The sequence below is a fragment of the Eleutherodactylus coqui genome, chromosome 3 (genome assembly GCF_035609145.1).
Source record: "Eleutherodactylus coqui strain aEleCoq1 chromosome 3, aEleCoq1.hap1, whole genome shotgun sequence".
NCBI lineage: Eukaryota > Metazoa > Chordata > Amphibia > Anura > Eleutherodactylidae > Eleutherodactylus > Eleutherodactylus coqui.
The window spans coordinates 14,960,956-14,975,793 of record NC_089839.1 but is presented as its reverse complement, the minus strand read 5'-3'; the positions used below and the strand labels follow the sequence as shown (position 1 = coordinate 14,975,793).

The following is a 14,838-nucleotide window of genomic DNA, read 5'->3' as shown; positions in this document are numbered from 1 at the left end:
TGTTTGCTGGGTCCACCGCTCGGGATCCCTTAGGATCAGCTGTTTGCTGGGTCCACCGCTCGGGATCCCTTAGGATCAGCTGTTTGCTGGGTCCACCGCTCGGGATCCCTTAGGATCAGCTGTTTGCTGGGTCCACCGCTCGGGATCCCTTAGGATCAGCTGTTTGCTGGGTCCACCGCTCGGGATCCCTTAGGATCAGCTGTTTGCTGGGTCCACCGCTCGGGATCCCTTAGGATCAGCTGTTTGCTGGGTCCACCGCTCGGGATCCCTTAGGATCAGCTGTTTGCTGGGTCCACCGCTCGGGATCCCTTAGGATCAGCTGTTTGCTGGGTCCACCGCTCGGGATCCCTTAGGATCAGCTGTTTGCTGGGTCCACCGCTCGGGATCCCTTAGGATCAGCTGTTTGCTGGGTCCACCGCTCGGGATCCCTTAGGATCAGCTGTTTGCTGGGTCCACCGCTCGGGATCCCTTAGGATCAGCTGTTTGCTGGGTCCACCGCTCGGGATCCCTTAGGATCAGCTGTTTGCTGGGTCCACCGCTCGGGATCCCTTAGGATCAGCTGTTTGCTGGGTCCACCGCTCGGGATCCCTTAGGATCAGCTGTTTGCTGGGTCCACCGCTCGGGATCCCTTAGGATCAGCTGTTTGCTGGGTCCACCGCTCGGGATCCCTTAGGATCAGCTGTTTGCTGGGTCCACCGCTCGGGATCCCTTAGGATCAGCTGTTTGCTGGGTCCACCGCTCGGGATCCCTTAGGATCAGCTGTTTGCTGGGTCCACCGCTCGGGATCCCTTAGGATCAGCTGTTTGCTGGGTCCACCGCTCGGGATCCCTTAGGGTCAGCTGTTTGCTGGGTCCACCGCTCGGGATCCCTTAGGGTCAGCTGTTTGCTGGGTCCACCGCTCGGGATCCCTTAGGGTCAGCTGTTTGCTGGGTCCACCGCTCGGGATCCCTTAGGGTCAGCTGTTTGCTGGCTCCACCGCTCGGGATCCCTTAGGGTCAGCTGTTTGCTGGCTCCACCGCTCGGGATCCCTTAGGGTCAGCTGTTTGCTGGGTCCACCGCTCGGGATCCCTTAGGATCAGCTGTTTGCTGGGTCCACCGCTCGGGATCCCTTAGGATCAGCTGTTTGCTGGGTCCACCGCTCGGGATCCCTTAGGATCAGCTGTTTGCTGGGTCCACCGCTCGGGATCCCTTAGGGTCAGCTGTTTGCTGGGTCCACCGCTCGGGATCCCTTAGGGTCAGCTGTTTGCTGGGTCCACCGCTCGGGATCCCTTAGGGTCAGCTGTTTGCTGGCTCCACCGCTCGGGATCCCTTAGGGTCAGCTGTTTGCTGGCTCCACCGCTCGGGATCCCTTAGGGTCAGCTGTTTGCTGGGTCCACCGCTCGGGATCCCTTAGGATCAGCTGTTTGCTGGGTCCACCGCTCGGGATCCCTTAGGATCAGCTGTTTGCTGGGTCCACCGCTCGGGATCCCTTAGGATCAGCTGTTTGCTGGGTCCACCGCTCGGGATCCCTTAGGATCAGCTGTTTGCTGGGTCCACCGCTCGGGATCCCTTAGGATCAGCTGTTTGCTGGGTCCACCGCTCGGGATCCCTTAGGATCAGCTGTTTGCTGGGTCCACCGCTCGGGATCCCTTAGGATCAGCTGTTTGCTGGGTCCACCGCTCGGGATCCCTTAGGATCAGCTGTTTGCTGGGTCCACCGCTCGGGATCCCTTAGGATCAGCTGTTTGCTGGGTCCACCGCTCGGGATCCCTTAGGATCAGCTGTTTGCTGGGTCCACCGCTCGGGATCCCTTAGGATCAGCTGTTTGCTGGGTCCACCGCTCGGGATCCCTTAGGATCAGCTGTTTGCTGGGTCCACCGCTCGGGATCCCTTAGGATCAGCTGTTTGCTGGGTCCACCGCTCGGGATCCCTTAGGATCAGCTGTTTGCTGGGTCCACCGCTCGGGATCCCTTAGGATCAGCTGTTTGCTGGGTCCACCGCTCGGGATCCCTTAGGATCAGCTGTTTGCTGGGTCCACCGCTCGGGATCCCTTAGGGTCAGCTGTTTGCTGGGTCCACCGCTCGGGATCCCTTAGGGTCAGCTGTTTGCTGGGTCCACCGCTCGGGATCCCTTAGGGTCAGCTGTTTGCTGGGTCCACCGCTCGGGATCCCTTAGGGTCAGCTGTTTGCTGGGTCCACCGCTCGGGATCCCTTAGGGTCAGCTGTTTGCTGGGTCCACCGCTCGGGATCCCTTAGGGTCAGCTGTTTGCTGGGTCCACCGCTCGGGATCCCTTAGGGTCAGCTGTTTGCTGGGTCCACCGCTCGGGATCCCTTAGGGTCAGCTGTTTGCTGGGTCCACCGCTCGGGATCCCTTAGGGTCAGCTGTTTGCTGGGTCCACCGCTCGGGATCCCTTAGGGTCAGCTGTTTGCTGGGTCCACCGCTCGGGATCCCTTAGGGTCAGCTGTTTGCTGGGTCCACCGCTCGGGATCCCTTAGGGTCAGCTGTTTGCTGGGTTCACCGCTCGGGATCCCTTAGGGTCAGCTGTTTGCTGGGTCCACCGCTCGGGATCCCTTAAGGTCAGCTGTTTGCTGGGTTCACCGCTCGGGATCCCTTAGGGTCAGCTGTTTGCTGGGTCCACCGCTCGGGATCCCTTAGGGTCAGCTGTTTGCTGGGTCCACCGCTCGGGATCCCTTAGGGTCAGCTGTTTGCTGGGTCCACCGCTCGGGATCCCTTAGGGTCAGCTGTTCGCTGTGTCCGCTATCAGTGCGGATATAATAGAAGGCAGACTTGGGTTATTGGGTTTATATTGCATTGAATTCCATGAGAGCCTGTAGTACCAGACCGGACCGCTGCAATACACACAGAGCTGTCGGCTTTATGTGCCATCCACATTGACAGCAAGCCTCGGCACTCAGCTGATCGGCGGGGATCCTGAACAGTCGGTCCCTGATGATCAGCTATTTAGTCCCGAAAAGACCCTTGAATGGGCTACATCTGACTATAAGAATAGCGATACAGACTGTGTAAAAAGTACCGGAAACCTGACCGAGCCCGTTTGGTGCAGTCGTTACACAATAGCTGGAGACCACAAGTCTTTGCTGCGTTCATTAACACTTTAAGGACATGGCCCTTTTTTTTTTTTTTTTTTTCCACACACACACACACACACACACACTTTTTAAAAAAATCGTAACTTCTTTATTTATCCATCGCCGTCGCTGTATGAGGGCTTGTTGTTTTTTGCAGGACGAGTTGTATTTTTTAATGGTGCTATATAATGTACTGAAAAACCTTTTTTTTTAAATTCTAAGTTGAGTAAAATGGAAAAAACAAAATTACGCCATTCTTTGGTGCGTCTTGTTTCTACGGCGGACAAACTGCAACAAAAAGTGACACAACTTTATTCTACGGGTCAGTATGATTACTACAATACCAAACTTATGTAGTGGGGTTTTTTGTTTTTAGGTTTTTTTGTTTGTTTTTTTTCTGTACTACTTTTACTTTTTTTCAAAGATATTTAATTTTTTTTTTTTTTACCTTCTGCCGCCGTCTTCTGAGCGCAGTAACTTTATTTTTCCGTTGACATAGTTGTGCGAGGGCTCATTTTTTTGCGGGACGTCCTGTAGTTTCGTTGGTCCCGTTTTAGAATACGTACAACATTTTGATCGCTTTCTACTGCATTTTTTTTCTTGGAGACAGAGCGACCAAAAAAGTGCATTTCTGGCGTCAAAAGGCGTATCGCCGGTTGTTAAGGGGTTAAATACACCCTCTGGTTTCAATTTAAAACAGAAAGCAAAATACTTTTCACAATTCTTACATGAAGACTCTTGTCTGTGTGATTCTCTCCTATGCGAGGGATCAGCACAATGGCGTTGGAGACTCCGGCAGTAGTCTGCCATCATGTGTTGGTCCCATCTCCATTGATACCGCTCCTCCCATAACTCTGCTGCCTCGATGGAACGTCTCCCCTTGTTCCTCACTGAAATCCCCAAGATTGACGGGAAATCTGTTTAAGTGGCCATGGTGAAGTTGTCCCTCGATGCTCCTATTACCCCCCCATTCTGACAGTTGTGAACCAATTCTCCATAGTTGTGCTTTATGGGTCCCCAAAAAGTTCCTTAGAGCAGAGACAAAACTCCACCGGCAGATGCTTCAGTGTCGGTCATGACTTTACTGAAGTTGGAATTGTTGATGAGCTTTCGAATTTCAGGACCGTCGAGGATTCCCGCTTTCAGTTTTCCACTTCTGAGACCAGGGAAGGATTAGCAAATGTATTTGAAGCAATTAGACTTTTTGTCCAAGGCCTTAATTGCTTGATGAGGCCTAGCTTTATATGGAGCGGGGGGAGGGGAATGATATATATTTTTTTTCCCTTATCAACCAAAGGCTCCTTTATGCTGATCGCGGCACCAACTGTCATATTTTCCCTTGAAGGCCATGTCGCCTTTTTCCAATGATCTTGCTTCGCCCTACTACCCCACATGAGATGGAGCGTGGGTGCCTTGTGTATCCCCTTTGGTGCCAAAGCAGTAAGTTGACCATCTTCAAATCAACACAAATAAGCCACTTGTGCTTCTGATGACCAAGTTTCTGCAGAACCATCTTAACCCTTTCCAATCCACTGTCTGACCTCTGAAGACATTATGATTTAAGGCTGTACAGCTCCGATGTTGGTAGACATCTGTCAGGGTTCTCTTACTGTATACTGCCAGCCTCTCTGCTGTCGGAGCCTATCCAACGTGTCACCTCATGCAGTACTGGCTTTAGCCAGCAGATAGCGCCATTGTATAACGGCAGAAAAAGAGTAAGCCCCCTAGGAAAACCAGGATACAAATTGGACTGGAAAGGGTTAATGTTGTATTCTTCACAAAGTTTTGTTGAGGGGGATAGATGCATAGCGTTTACCATTGTGTAATAGCGCACATTTTAAGCTTATTTGATGAACTCCCTGTATTTTAAAAACTAGAGCCAATTTGGAAAAACCAATGGCGGATTCGGGTTCAGCAATACCAACATACCCCATATTCGTCGAAACTTCACTGGCACCTCGAAAAAAAAAAATTTTTGTTGGCCTGTGTTAGGTAATCTACTGGACAACCTGCTCTTAATATAATCACTGAGGGATGGGTAACTGCTTCCTGCAAGGTCAGCAAGCTCCTCCCCTGCGGTCGTCATTCCCATTGACTCCATTGTTCCATCATCGGCCACACCATGGCACAGATCCTATGGCCAAGTATAAGGCTACAAAGGACCATCACAAGTACATGCACGTCCTTGGCTCCCACGTCGTCGGCCCGCTGCTGCTGTCATCATTCCTATTGGCTCCACTATTCATCTTCACCCACACCGTGACCAAGCCCGTTCCATACAGTCCAGACATAACCACGTGTATGCCCGTCACTGCCTCCAACTAGATCAGCATACTCTTCTGCCACTGCTATCGGTCTTCACATTTGCGCCACCAAGATGCCCCTCTAGCCTTCGCCGGATGATTATATTAGAGCAGTATTATAACTTGTTAGTCCTGCGTCTGACTAGTGCTGTGATTACCTGATCCTCATCGTGGTGTGATACGATTTTTGCTTCTGTCACCAGACATCATCGATCCAGCTATTCTGCGGCCCGGGCGACTGGACAAGACCCTCTACGTGGGGCTTCCCCCTCCAAGTGATCGTCTCGCCATCCTGAGGACCATAACGAAGGTAACTTAACTCTCATCACTAAGAATCGCCTATATGAAGAGTTTGTACAATGTAGCCAGTTGGAATTATGACGGCAGCGGGAGAAGAGTGTGGTGTTCTTGTAGAGGCAAGTGACCTCTGTTAGCTCATTCTGTCTGTAGGGGCCAGGAATTTAATCCCGTGACCGTCTTTTCAATGTCTTCTCACTCTGTGGAATGTCTTGGCTTGCTCTCAAGGCTCTTGCTGCCAACTTATGCATTAAGTCAGGACCATAGCTGCATGTAGATGTCGGATTAGGCCGCTGGGAAGAATCTGCTTCTACATAATAAAGAAACGGTTATTTCATTTTTCCCCCCCTGTGGTTTACAGAATGGTTGCCGTCCGCCGTTGGGTCCGGACGTTAATCTGGAAGTAATCGCCTATGACGAGAAATGTGATTGTTTCACGTGAGTAAAGCTGATGGGCGAACATTCATCAAGGTGTTCAGTAGTGTATAAATGTAACACTTGGCACATGCCACATTGACACCCTAATTAGCCACTTTGAGACTTAAAAAAAATAAGTGGGTGGGGTTACAAATTTTACTATAATTTGCAACAGAAAACTAGAATAATTCAAAGCTGAAATCTACAAAATGCAACCAGTAGTCTTAATAAACACCTACTGCCGTTTTGTGTACACAGCTCCCCTGCAGGTCATCAGGATGAGAAGGACAGTAAAAGCAGAAGGAAGAAAGTACTAAATGACTACTGAAGGCACCCAGGGCTGCCAGGCATAGATACCTAGACAATGTCAAAAATCACTGTATAATGCAATACTTCAGCGTTGCAGTATATGGTACAAGCGATTGAAATGATCACAAGTTCAAGTCCCCCGGGGGGACGAAATTAAAGTGTAATAAAAGTAAATGAAGATTTTTTTTAAATTTTTTTTTTTAACTGGAAAAAATAAAAAAGACAAAGATTCCCTAATAAAAAATCAAAACTATTAAAAAACCCCAAATATTTGTCATTACCAGGTATGTAAAGGTTCGCACTATTAAAATATCACTATTTATCCCGCATGGTAGGGAGGCTGTAAAAAAAAAAATAAATTCAAATATGCATGTTTCCCAAAATACTATTAATAAGACCTGCAGCTCAACCCACAAAAAACGAGCCTAACAGCCCAACTGGCGAAAAATGTGTTGGGGTCTCAGAATACAGGGACTAAGGCCTCATGTCCACGGGGAAAATCAGGCCTGCTACGGATTCTCCATGGAGAATCCGCAGCGGCTCCCACCTGCCCCGCGGACATGAGGGCTGAAAATAAGAATAAACTCACCTGCTGCGGGCCGTGCGTGTCTTCCCTTCTTCCCGGCCGGATCTTTTTTTCTTCGGCCCGGTGGATGTGCTCGGCACGCCGGCTGCGTGCCGTGCGCATTCGCTGGGCACATCCGCCAGGCTGAAGCAAGAAGATCCGGCCGGGAAGAAGGGAAGACACGCACGGCCCGCAGCAGGTGAGTATATTCTGATTTTAGGTCTCCCACGGATCCGGACGGCTTCCATAGGCTCCAATAGAAGCCCGCAGGAGACCCGCACCTAAATGGAGCATGGTCCGGATTTTTTCCTGCACGCGGATCCGCGCCTGAAGGGAAAAATGACATCCGCGGGTATTTAACTACCTGCGGGTGTCTAATGCATCCCTATGGGGCGCGGATCCGCGTGCGGGAAAAGCGCTGCGGATTTTAAATAAGAATTTCCCCGTGGACATGAGGCCTAAGAGAAGTTTTTTCTTCTGTTTTTTAAAAAGTAAAGCATTTTCCTTAACCTCTATACACATTCACTATCGCCGTAGAACACAGTTATGTCATTTTTACTAAGCTGTAAACGCTAATCCCACCCCAAAAATGGAGCAAAGGCATTTTTAAATTTCTACCAACTCAAAAAGTAGCTTTTCCATATATCATGCGGTACATGAAACGGTACCATTTAAAAAGGGAAATAAAACCGGACCCGTCTCCCAAACGAGCCGCCCTCATCCAGTTATGGCGATGAGAAGATTAAAGTGTTCCGGCTCTTGGGCGGCGGAGACGAAAAAGCAAATTAAACATAAATAATGCAGGCTGTGATGTAATCCGGTTCCTTTCTGCCCTGTACAGGGGGGCTGACCTGTCCGCTCTCATCCGGGAGGCCTCGATCAGCGCCCTGCGCAGTGAAGTGTTGCGGTCCGATCCGGCGGTCACCAGAGGTGAGATGAGGGGATGCTATATTCTGTCTGCAGTCGGTTTCTCTCTTCTTGGCGTTGAAATCTGAACATACAGAAGCTACAGAGATGGAGCTAAACCTTTCTTCAACTGGGGGCAAAGATTCAGTTCACCCCTGAGCGCTGCAGCTAAATGCCCTGGCTGAGGCAGAGTGGCATCCCTGGTGCACAGAACCCGAGGCACATGCCCCGCCAGCTCCCACTTGGCCACATCCGTGACCTTAACCTATTCTAGCTTTCTGGAAGAGAAGGAGACAAGGAAGTGGCAAAGTTGTGTGTTCATGCTCCACTATTGTCGGCGGTGAATTTCACCCCTTGCTTGTTCAGGATCTGCACAGAGCTTGCTTTAGTGATTTGCATTCCAGGAGGTGTCATCTTGACACCAGCCATCTAATGTAGGAAAAGTTAACTGCCCCCTAGGTTATAGGAGTTCAGCCAGGCTGTTAGAGGGAAGTGTCTGACAAACTTACTGACAGTTTCCAATAAACACCAGCAGAATAGTGAGTGCAGCTCTGGAGTATAATACAGGATGTAACTCAGGATCAGTACAGGATAAGTAATGTATGTACACAGTGACTCCAGCAGCAGAATAGTGAGTGCAGCTCTGGGGTATAATACAGGATGTAACTCAGGATCAGTACAGGATAAGTAATGTGTGTACACAGTGACTCCACCAGCAGAATAGTGAGTGCAGCTCCGGAGTATAATACAGGATGTAACTCAGGAGCAGTACAGGATTAGTAATGTATGTACACAGTGACTCCACCAGCAGAATAGTGAGTGCAGCTCTGGAGTATAATACAGGATGTAACTCAGCATCAGTACAGGATAAGTAATGTATGTACACAGTGACTCCACCAGCAGAATAGTGAGTGCAGCTCTGGAGTATAATACAGGATGTAACTCAGGATCAGTACAGGATAAGTAATGTATGTACACAGTGACTCCAGCAGCAGAATAGTGAGTGCAGCTCTGGAGTATAATACAGGATGTAACTCAGGGTCAGTACAGGATAAGTAATGTATGTACACAGTGACTCCAGCAGCAGAATAGTGAGTGCAGCTCTGCGGTATAATACAGGATGTAACTCAGGAGCAGTACAGGATAAGTAATCTAGGTACACAGTGACTCCACCAGCAGACTAGTGAGTGCAGCTTTGGAGTATAATACAGGATGTAACTCAGGATCAGTACAGGATAAGTAATGTATGTACACAGTGACTCCAGCAGCAGAATAGTGAGTGCAGCTCTGCAGTATAATACAGGATGTAACTCAGAATCAGTACAGGTTAAGTAATCTAGGTACACAGTGACTTTAGCAGCAGAATAGTGAGTGCAGCTCTGGAGTATAATACAGAATGTAACTCAGGATCAGTACAGGATAAGTAATGTATGTACATAGTGACTCCACCAGCAGAATAGTGAGTGCAGCTCTGGAGGATAATACAGGATGGAACTCAGGAGCAGTACAGGATAAGTAATGTATGTACACAGTGACTCCACCAGCAGAATAGTGAGTGCAGCTCTGCAGTATAATACAGGATAAGTAATGTGTGTACACAGTGACTCCACCAGCAGAATAGTGAGTGCAGCTCTGGAGTATAATACAGGATAAGTAATGTATGTACACAGTGACTCCACCAGCAGAATAGTGAGTGCAGCTCTGGAGTATAATACAGAATGTAACTCAGGATCAGTACAGGATAAGTAATGTATGTACACAGTGACCCCACCAGCAGAATAGTGAGTGCAGCTCTGGAGTATAATGCAGGATAAGTAATGTATGTACACAGTGACTCCACCAGCAGAATAGTGAGTGCGGCTCTGGGGTATAATACAGAATGTAACTCAGGATCAGTACAGGATAAGTAATGTATGTACACAGTGACTCCATCAGGATCAGTACAGGATAAGTGATGTATGTACACAGTGCCTCCACCAGCAGAATAGTGAGTGCAGCTCTGGAGTATAATACAGGATGTAACTCAGCATCAGTACAGGATAAGTAATGTATGTACACAGTGACTCCACCAGCAGAATAGTGAGTGCAGCTCTGGAGTATAATACAGGATGTAACTCAGGATCAGTACAGGATAAGTAATGTATGTACACAGTGACTCCAGCAGCAGAATAGTGAGTGCAGCTCTGGGGTATAATACAGGATGTAACTCAGGAGCAGTACAGGATTAGTAATGTATGCACACAGTGACTCCAGCAGCAGAATAGTGAGTGCAGCTCTGCGGTATAATACAGGATGTAACTCAGGAGCAGTACAGGATAAGTAATGTATGTACACAGTGACTCCAGCAGCAGAATAGTGAGTGCAGCTCTGGAGTATAATACAGGATGTAACTCAGGGTCAGTACAGGATAAGTAATGTATGTACACAGTGACTCCAGCAGCAGAATAGTGAGTGCAGCTCTGCGGTATAATACAGGATGTAACTCAGGAGCAGTACAGGATAAGTAATCTAGGTACACAGTGACTCCACCAGCAGACTAGTGAGTGCAGCTTTGGAGTATAATACAGGATGTAACTCAGGATCAGTACAGGATAAGTAATGTATGTACACAGTGACTCCAGCAGCAGAATAGTGAGTGCAGCTCTGCAGTATAATACAGGATGTAACTCAGAATCAGTACAGGTTAAGTAATCTAGGTACACAGTGACTTTAGCAGCAGAATAGTGAGTGCAGCTCTGGAGTATAATACAGAATGTAACTCAGGATCAGTACAGGATAAGTAATGTATGTACATAGTGACTCCACCAGCAGAATAGTGAGTGCAGCTCTGGAGGATAATACAGGATGGAACTCAGGAGCAGTACAGGATAAGTAATGTATGTACACAGTGACTCCACCAGCAGAATAGTGAGTGCAGCTCTGCAGTATAATACAGGATAAGTAATGTGTGTACACAGTGACTCCACCAGCAGAATAGTGAGTGCAGCTCTGGAGTATAATACAGGATAAGTAATGTATGTACACAGTGACTCCACCAGCAGAATAGTGAGTGCAGCTCTGGAGTATAATACAGAATGTAACTCAGGATCAGTACAGGATAAGTAATGTATGTACACAGTGACCCCACCAGCAGAATAGTGAGTGCAGCTCTGGAGTATAATGCAGGATAAGTAATGTATGTACACAGTGACTCCACCAGCAGAATAGTGAGTGCGGCTCTGGGGTATAATACAGAATGTAACTCAGGATCAGTACAGGATAAGTAATGTATGTACACAGTGACTCCATCAGGATCAGTACAGGATAAGTGATGTATGTACACAGTGCCTCCACCAGCAGAATAGTGAGTGCAGCTCTGGAGTATAATACAGGATGTAACTCAGGATCAGTACAGGATAAGTAATGTATGTACACAGTGACTCCACCAGCAGAATCGTGAGTGCAGCTCTGGAGTAGAATACAGGATGTAACTCAGGAGCAGTACAGGATATGTAATGTATGTACACAGTGACTCCACCAGCAGAATAGCGAGTGCAGCTCTGGAGTATAATACAGGATGTAACTCAGGATCAGTACAGGATAAGTAATGTATGTACACAGTGACTCCACCAGCAGAATAGCGAGTGCAGCTCTGGAGTATAATACAGGATAAGTGTATAACCATGTGTTGTGTGTTGACCTCTTAGGAGACATCCATGTGTACAAGAAACACTTTGATGAGGCCTTCAAGAAGGTGAAACCCTCTGTCTCCAAGATGGTGAGTCGTCCTTCAGTCTGATCAGTAGAGAGAGATGTTATATAGTGTCGGTAGGAACCACCTGTACGGAGCTGTAAACCTTAAGACCTAGAACCAGATGCCGCTGCTGACCGTCTAATAGCTATTGGGGCTGCTATGGTGTCCCTTATTTTTGTGATTGAGGGGAGGAAAACTATAGTTAACATGGCAGATGCTTTATTACTCCCAGGAGATAAGTGGCTCCAAATGAGCTTATCTGCTTTTCCTTATGGCCATACGCATTGGTGATTGGCAGATCTGAGAATGTGTTTTTAGAGATTGTTGTCTTGTATATGGCCGGTCTGTTTTGGTTAATGCTAAAGTCGGCCGATACAGACCTATCCCTACTGACGAAGCAGAGAGAATAGCCCAACAGAGAAATCTAGTCAACGAGCTCCGAGTCATAAGATGAGACTTTTGGTATATCTTACTTTTGCTTCCCATGGAGATCGATAGTCCCAATTGTGTAAATAGGGCAATTGGGGGGCGGTAGGTGTCCCTTGCTGGTGAGTGTGTGGCGGCTCTACAAATCTGTGTTTACATACATTTTCTGGGCCTCCGATTACAAAGTTTGGCGCAGATAGAAGGATGACTGCAGAATCTGACTACACTGTATCTTTGTTGTCTGTTACTATGGAGATTTGCAATCTTGTGCAGGAGCTGTATGCACAAAACTATAGGTTATTTGTTTTTATCAAAGTGACGGGTGCAGCTTAAAGGGCCACTCAGTATTTATTTATTCATTCACTATGTAGCTATTCCCCCAGTATATATATATATGTCAGCTAGTGTTACTTTGGTTAGTTCTTTCTGTCTGAGACTCCTGGCCGTCTTCTCCTCAGATCAGCACTGAGATCAACTGATTACTAGCTCAGATTTACTAGGGCTTATGCTAAGGGGACCAGATTTTCTCAGGGTCAAAGCTGGGCAAGGGGTGTGGTCAGGGGCGGGGCTTATCACAATGTATGATTTTTATCTCCGTCATTATTAAAAGTACAGGGCCTTTTCAAAAAAGACGGGGAGCAAATTCTGCAGCATTTCTGCATCCAGAGAACAGTCAAAATCTGTACCAGTGGTGCAAATTTTGACTGGAAGTACTATGCGGCGCTCCCCCCTCACCTCCTCCAAAGGCCTCTACTGTGTCAGCGCTCCTCGTCTTCAGGAACCTGTAGGGGCCTCACCTGGCCAGCATCACCTGACCAGTAATAGTGACACACACACACACACACCACACACCACACACCACACACACTGGCCTCCGTAGTAATAGTGTGTCCCCCCCACCCAACAGTGGCTTCTGTAGTATAGTAGTGACTTCCTCCCCACAGTGGCCTCTGTAATATTGGTGACCCCCTACGCACACAGACACACACACAGGCCTCTCTGGTATTAGTAACACACACACAGTGGCCTCTCTAGTAATAGTGACCCCCCCCCCCCTTAGTGGTCTCCATAGTAATAGTGTATCCCCCCCCTCCCTCCCCTCCCCCCCACAGTGGCCTCCGTAGTAATAGTGAACCCCCCCCCACCCAACAGTGGCTTCTGTAGTATAGTAGTGACTTCCTCCCCACATTGGCCTCTGTAATATTGGTGACCCCCTACACACACAGACACACACACACACAGTGGCCTCTCTAGTAATAGTGACCCCCCCCCTTAGTGGTCTCCATAGTAATACAATTACTACTGGGTCTAATATGGGGAACACTATTACTAATACTGTCTCTTTTATATCATGCCCTAGTAGTAATGGTGACCCTCACAGTAGTTCCCCTGAGACCAATACACTTACCTCCTCCTTGTCTTCCTTAGCTAGGCACTGCTGCGGGTGGAAGTGTGTACGCCCGGACGCCTCCTCCCTTCTCTCCTTCTGTGGAACGAAGGAGGAGGATGATCCCGGGTGCACACACTGCCGTCAGTGTGTGCATCCAGCAGCAACGCCACTCAGTGATTACTGGCTGGTAATCGCCGTCATGATGACCAAACGTCCCAAAAGGGTGCCAAAAGGCTGTCCCACTTAGGGACCCTGGGGAAAGTGGGATAGAGGATCCCAAAGCAGGACTGTCCTGTCTAAATCTGGATGTCTGACTAGTTTCAGACAGCATAATATAAAGTTGACCAGTTTCTCAGCCTTTGTAATGCTTAGAGGGGAACACAGACGCTCCTATCTCAGTTACTGATCATGATCACGTGGCTTCTGTCACACAGTTGTAATTGAGGAGATCACAGCTCATCCTCCTGAATGTATTTATTTGGGCTATAGCTTAGGGGACTATAGAAGGTAATAATTGAACTGTCCTTTCAGCAGGCAGAAATGGTACAACCCGTAGCTAATGCAACATGGAATAAATGTAAAACCTGAAAGTAAAAAACATCCACATCACGTTGGTGCCTGATAAGTATCAGACGGGGGGCTGCACTGCAGGGAATACACACAGGAGATCTCCAGAATCAGACAAACAATTGGAATGGGGGGCAGGTAAGGCAAAACTGTGTTTTTGCCAGAATGGCCCTTCAGGAACAGCCACACCAGCAGGTCCAGTCCTGTGAATTCTCAGCTGATTGGTTGGATGATTGCTGAGGATCCCTAAAGAGCACAACGCCTATTCTATAATCTCTCCTCCCCATATGTTCCCCTTTACAGGATCAGATGATGTACGAGGAGCTCCGCAGGTCTCTGGGAGTTGGATAGTGATGATGATGAGGATTGTGGTCCTAAAGCCAACAAGAGTGATTGATATCCCGATTGCTGGAGAAGACTCAAGTACAAGACAAGAACCTGCAGCGTCGCATCGGGAGGATTTTACTGAAGAAATGATTGCGGAGACTGTTTTATTCTCTCTTGACTGATAACTTCACAGTCCTGATGTCAGCGCTGTACATAATAGACAGGATGGGGGAATATATTGTGTATTTATAACCTTTACCGTTGTTTTATATTGTCTGACCTGCAGATAAAGGAAGTTTTGAACATGGTCTGATTTTTATTTATTTACTTTTTCCAAGTCGCCTGCCTTATACATCACATCCTGGATTATACTCCAGAGCTGCACTCACTATTCTGCTGGTGGAGTCACTGTGTACATACATTACATATCCTGTACTGATCCTGAGTTACATCCTGTATTATACCCCAGAGCTGCACTCACTATTCTGCTGGTGGAGTCACTGTGTACATACATTACTTATCCTGAGTTAC

At 48.0% G+C, this 14,838-nt stretch overlaps 1 protein-coding gene across 2 annotated transcripts in view; it reads left to right on the top strand.

Moving 5' to 3' along the window:
* Positions 1-14,615, top strand: part of NVL (nuclear VCP like) — a 37,165-nt gene extending 22,550 nt beyond the window's left edge. For both annotated transcript variants that reach the window (XM_066595158.1, XM_066595157.1), the window contains exons 19-23: positions 5,574-5,680; positions 6,029-6,105; positions 7,800-7,888; positions 11,551-11,621; positions 14,284-14,615. In XM_066595158.1, coding sequence (XP_066451255.1) covers positions 5,574-5,680; positions 6,029-6,105; positions 7,800-7,888; positions 11,551-11,621; positions 14,284-14,331 — 392 coding nt within the window. In that variant the 3' untranslated portion in view covers positions 14,332-14,615. The remainder of the gene's footprint in view (positions 1-5,573; positions 5,681-6,028; positions 6,106-7,799; positions 7,889-11,550; positions 11,622-14,283) is intronic.
* Positions 14,616-14,838: the final 223 nt, after the last annotated feature.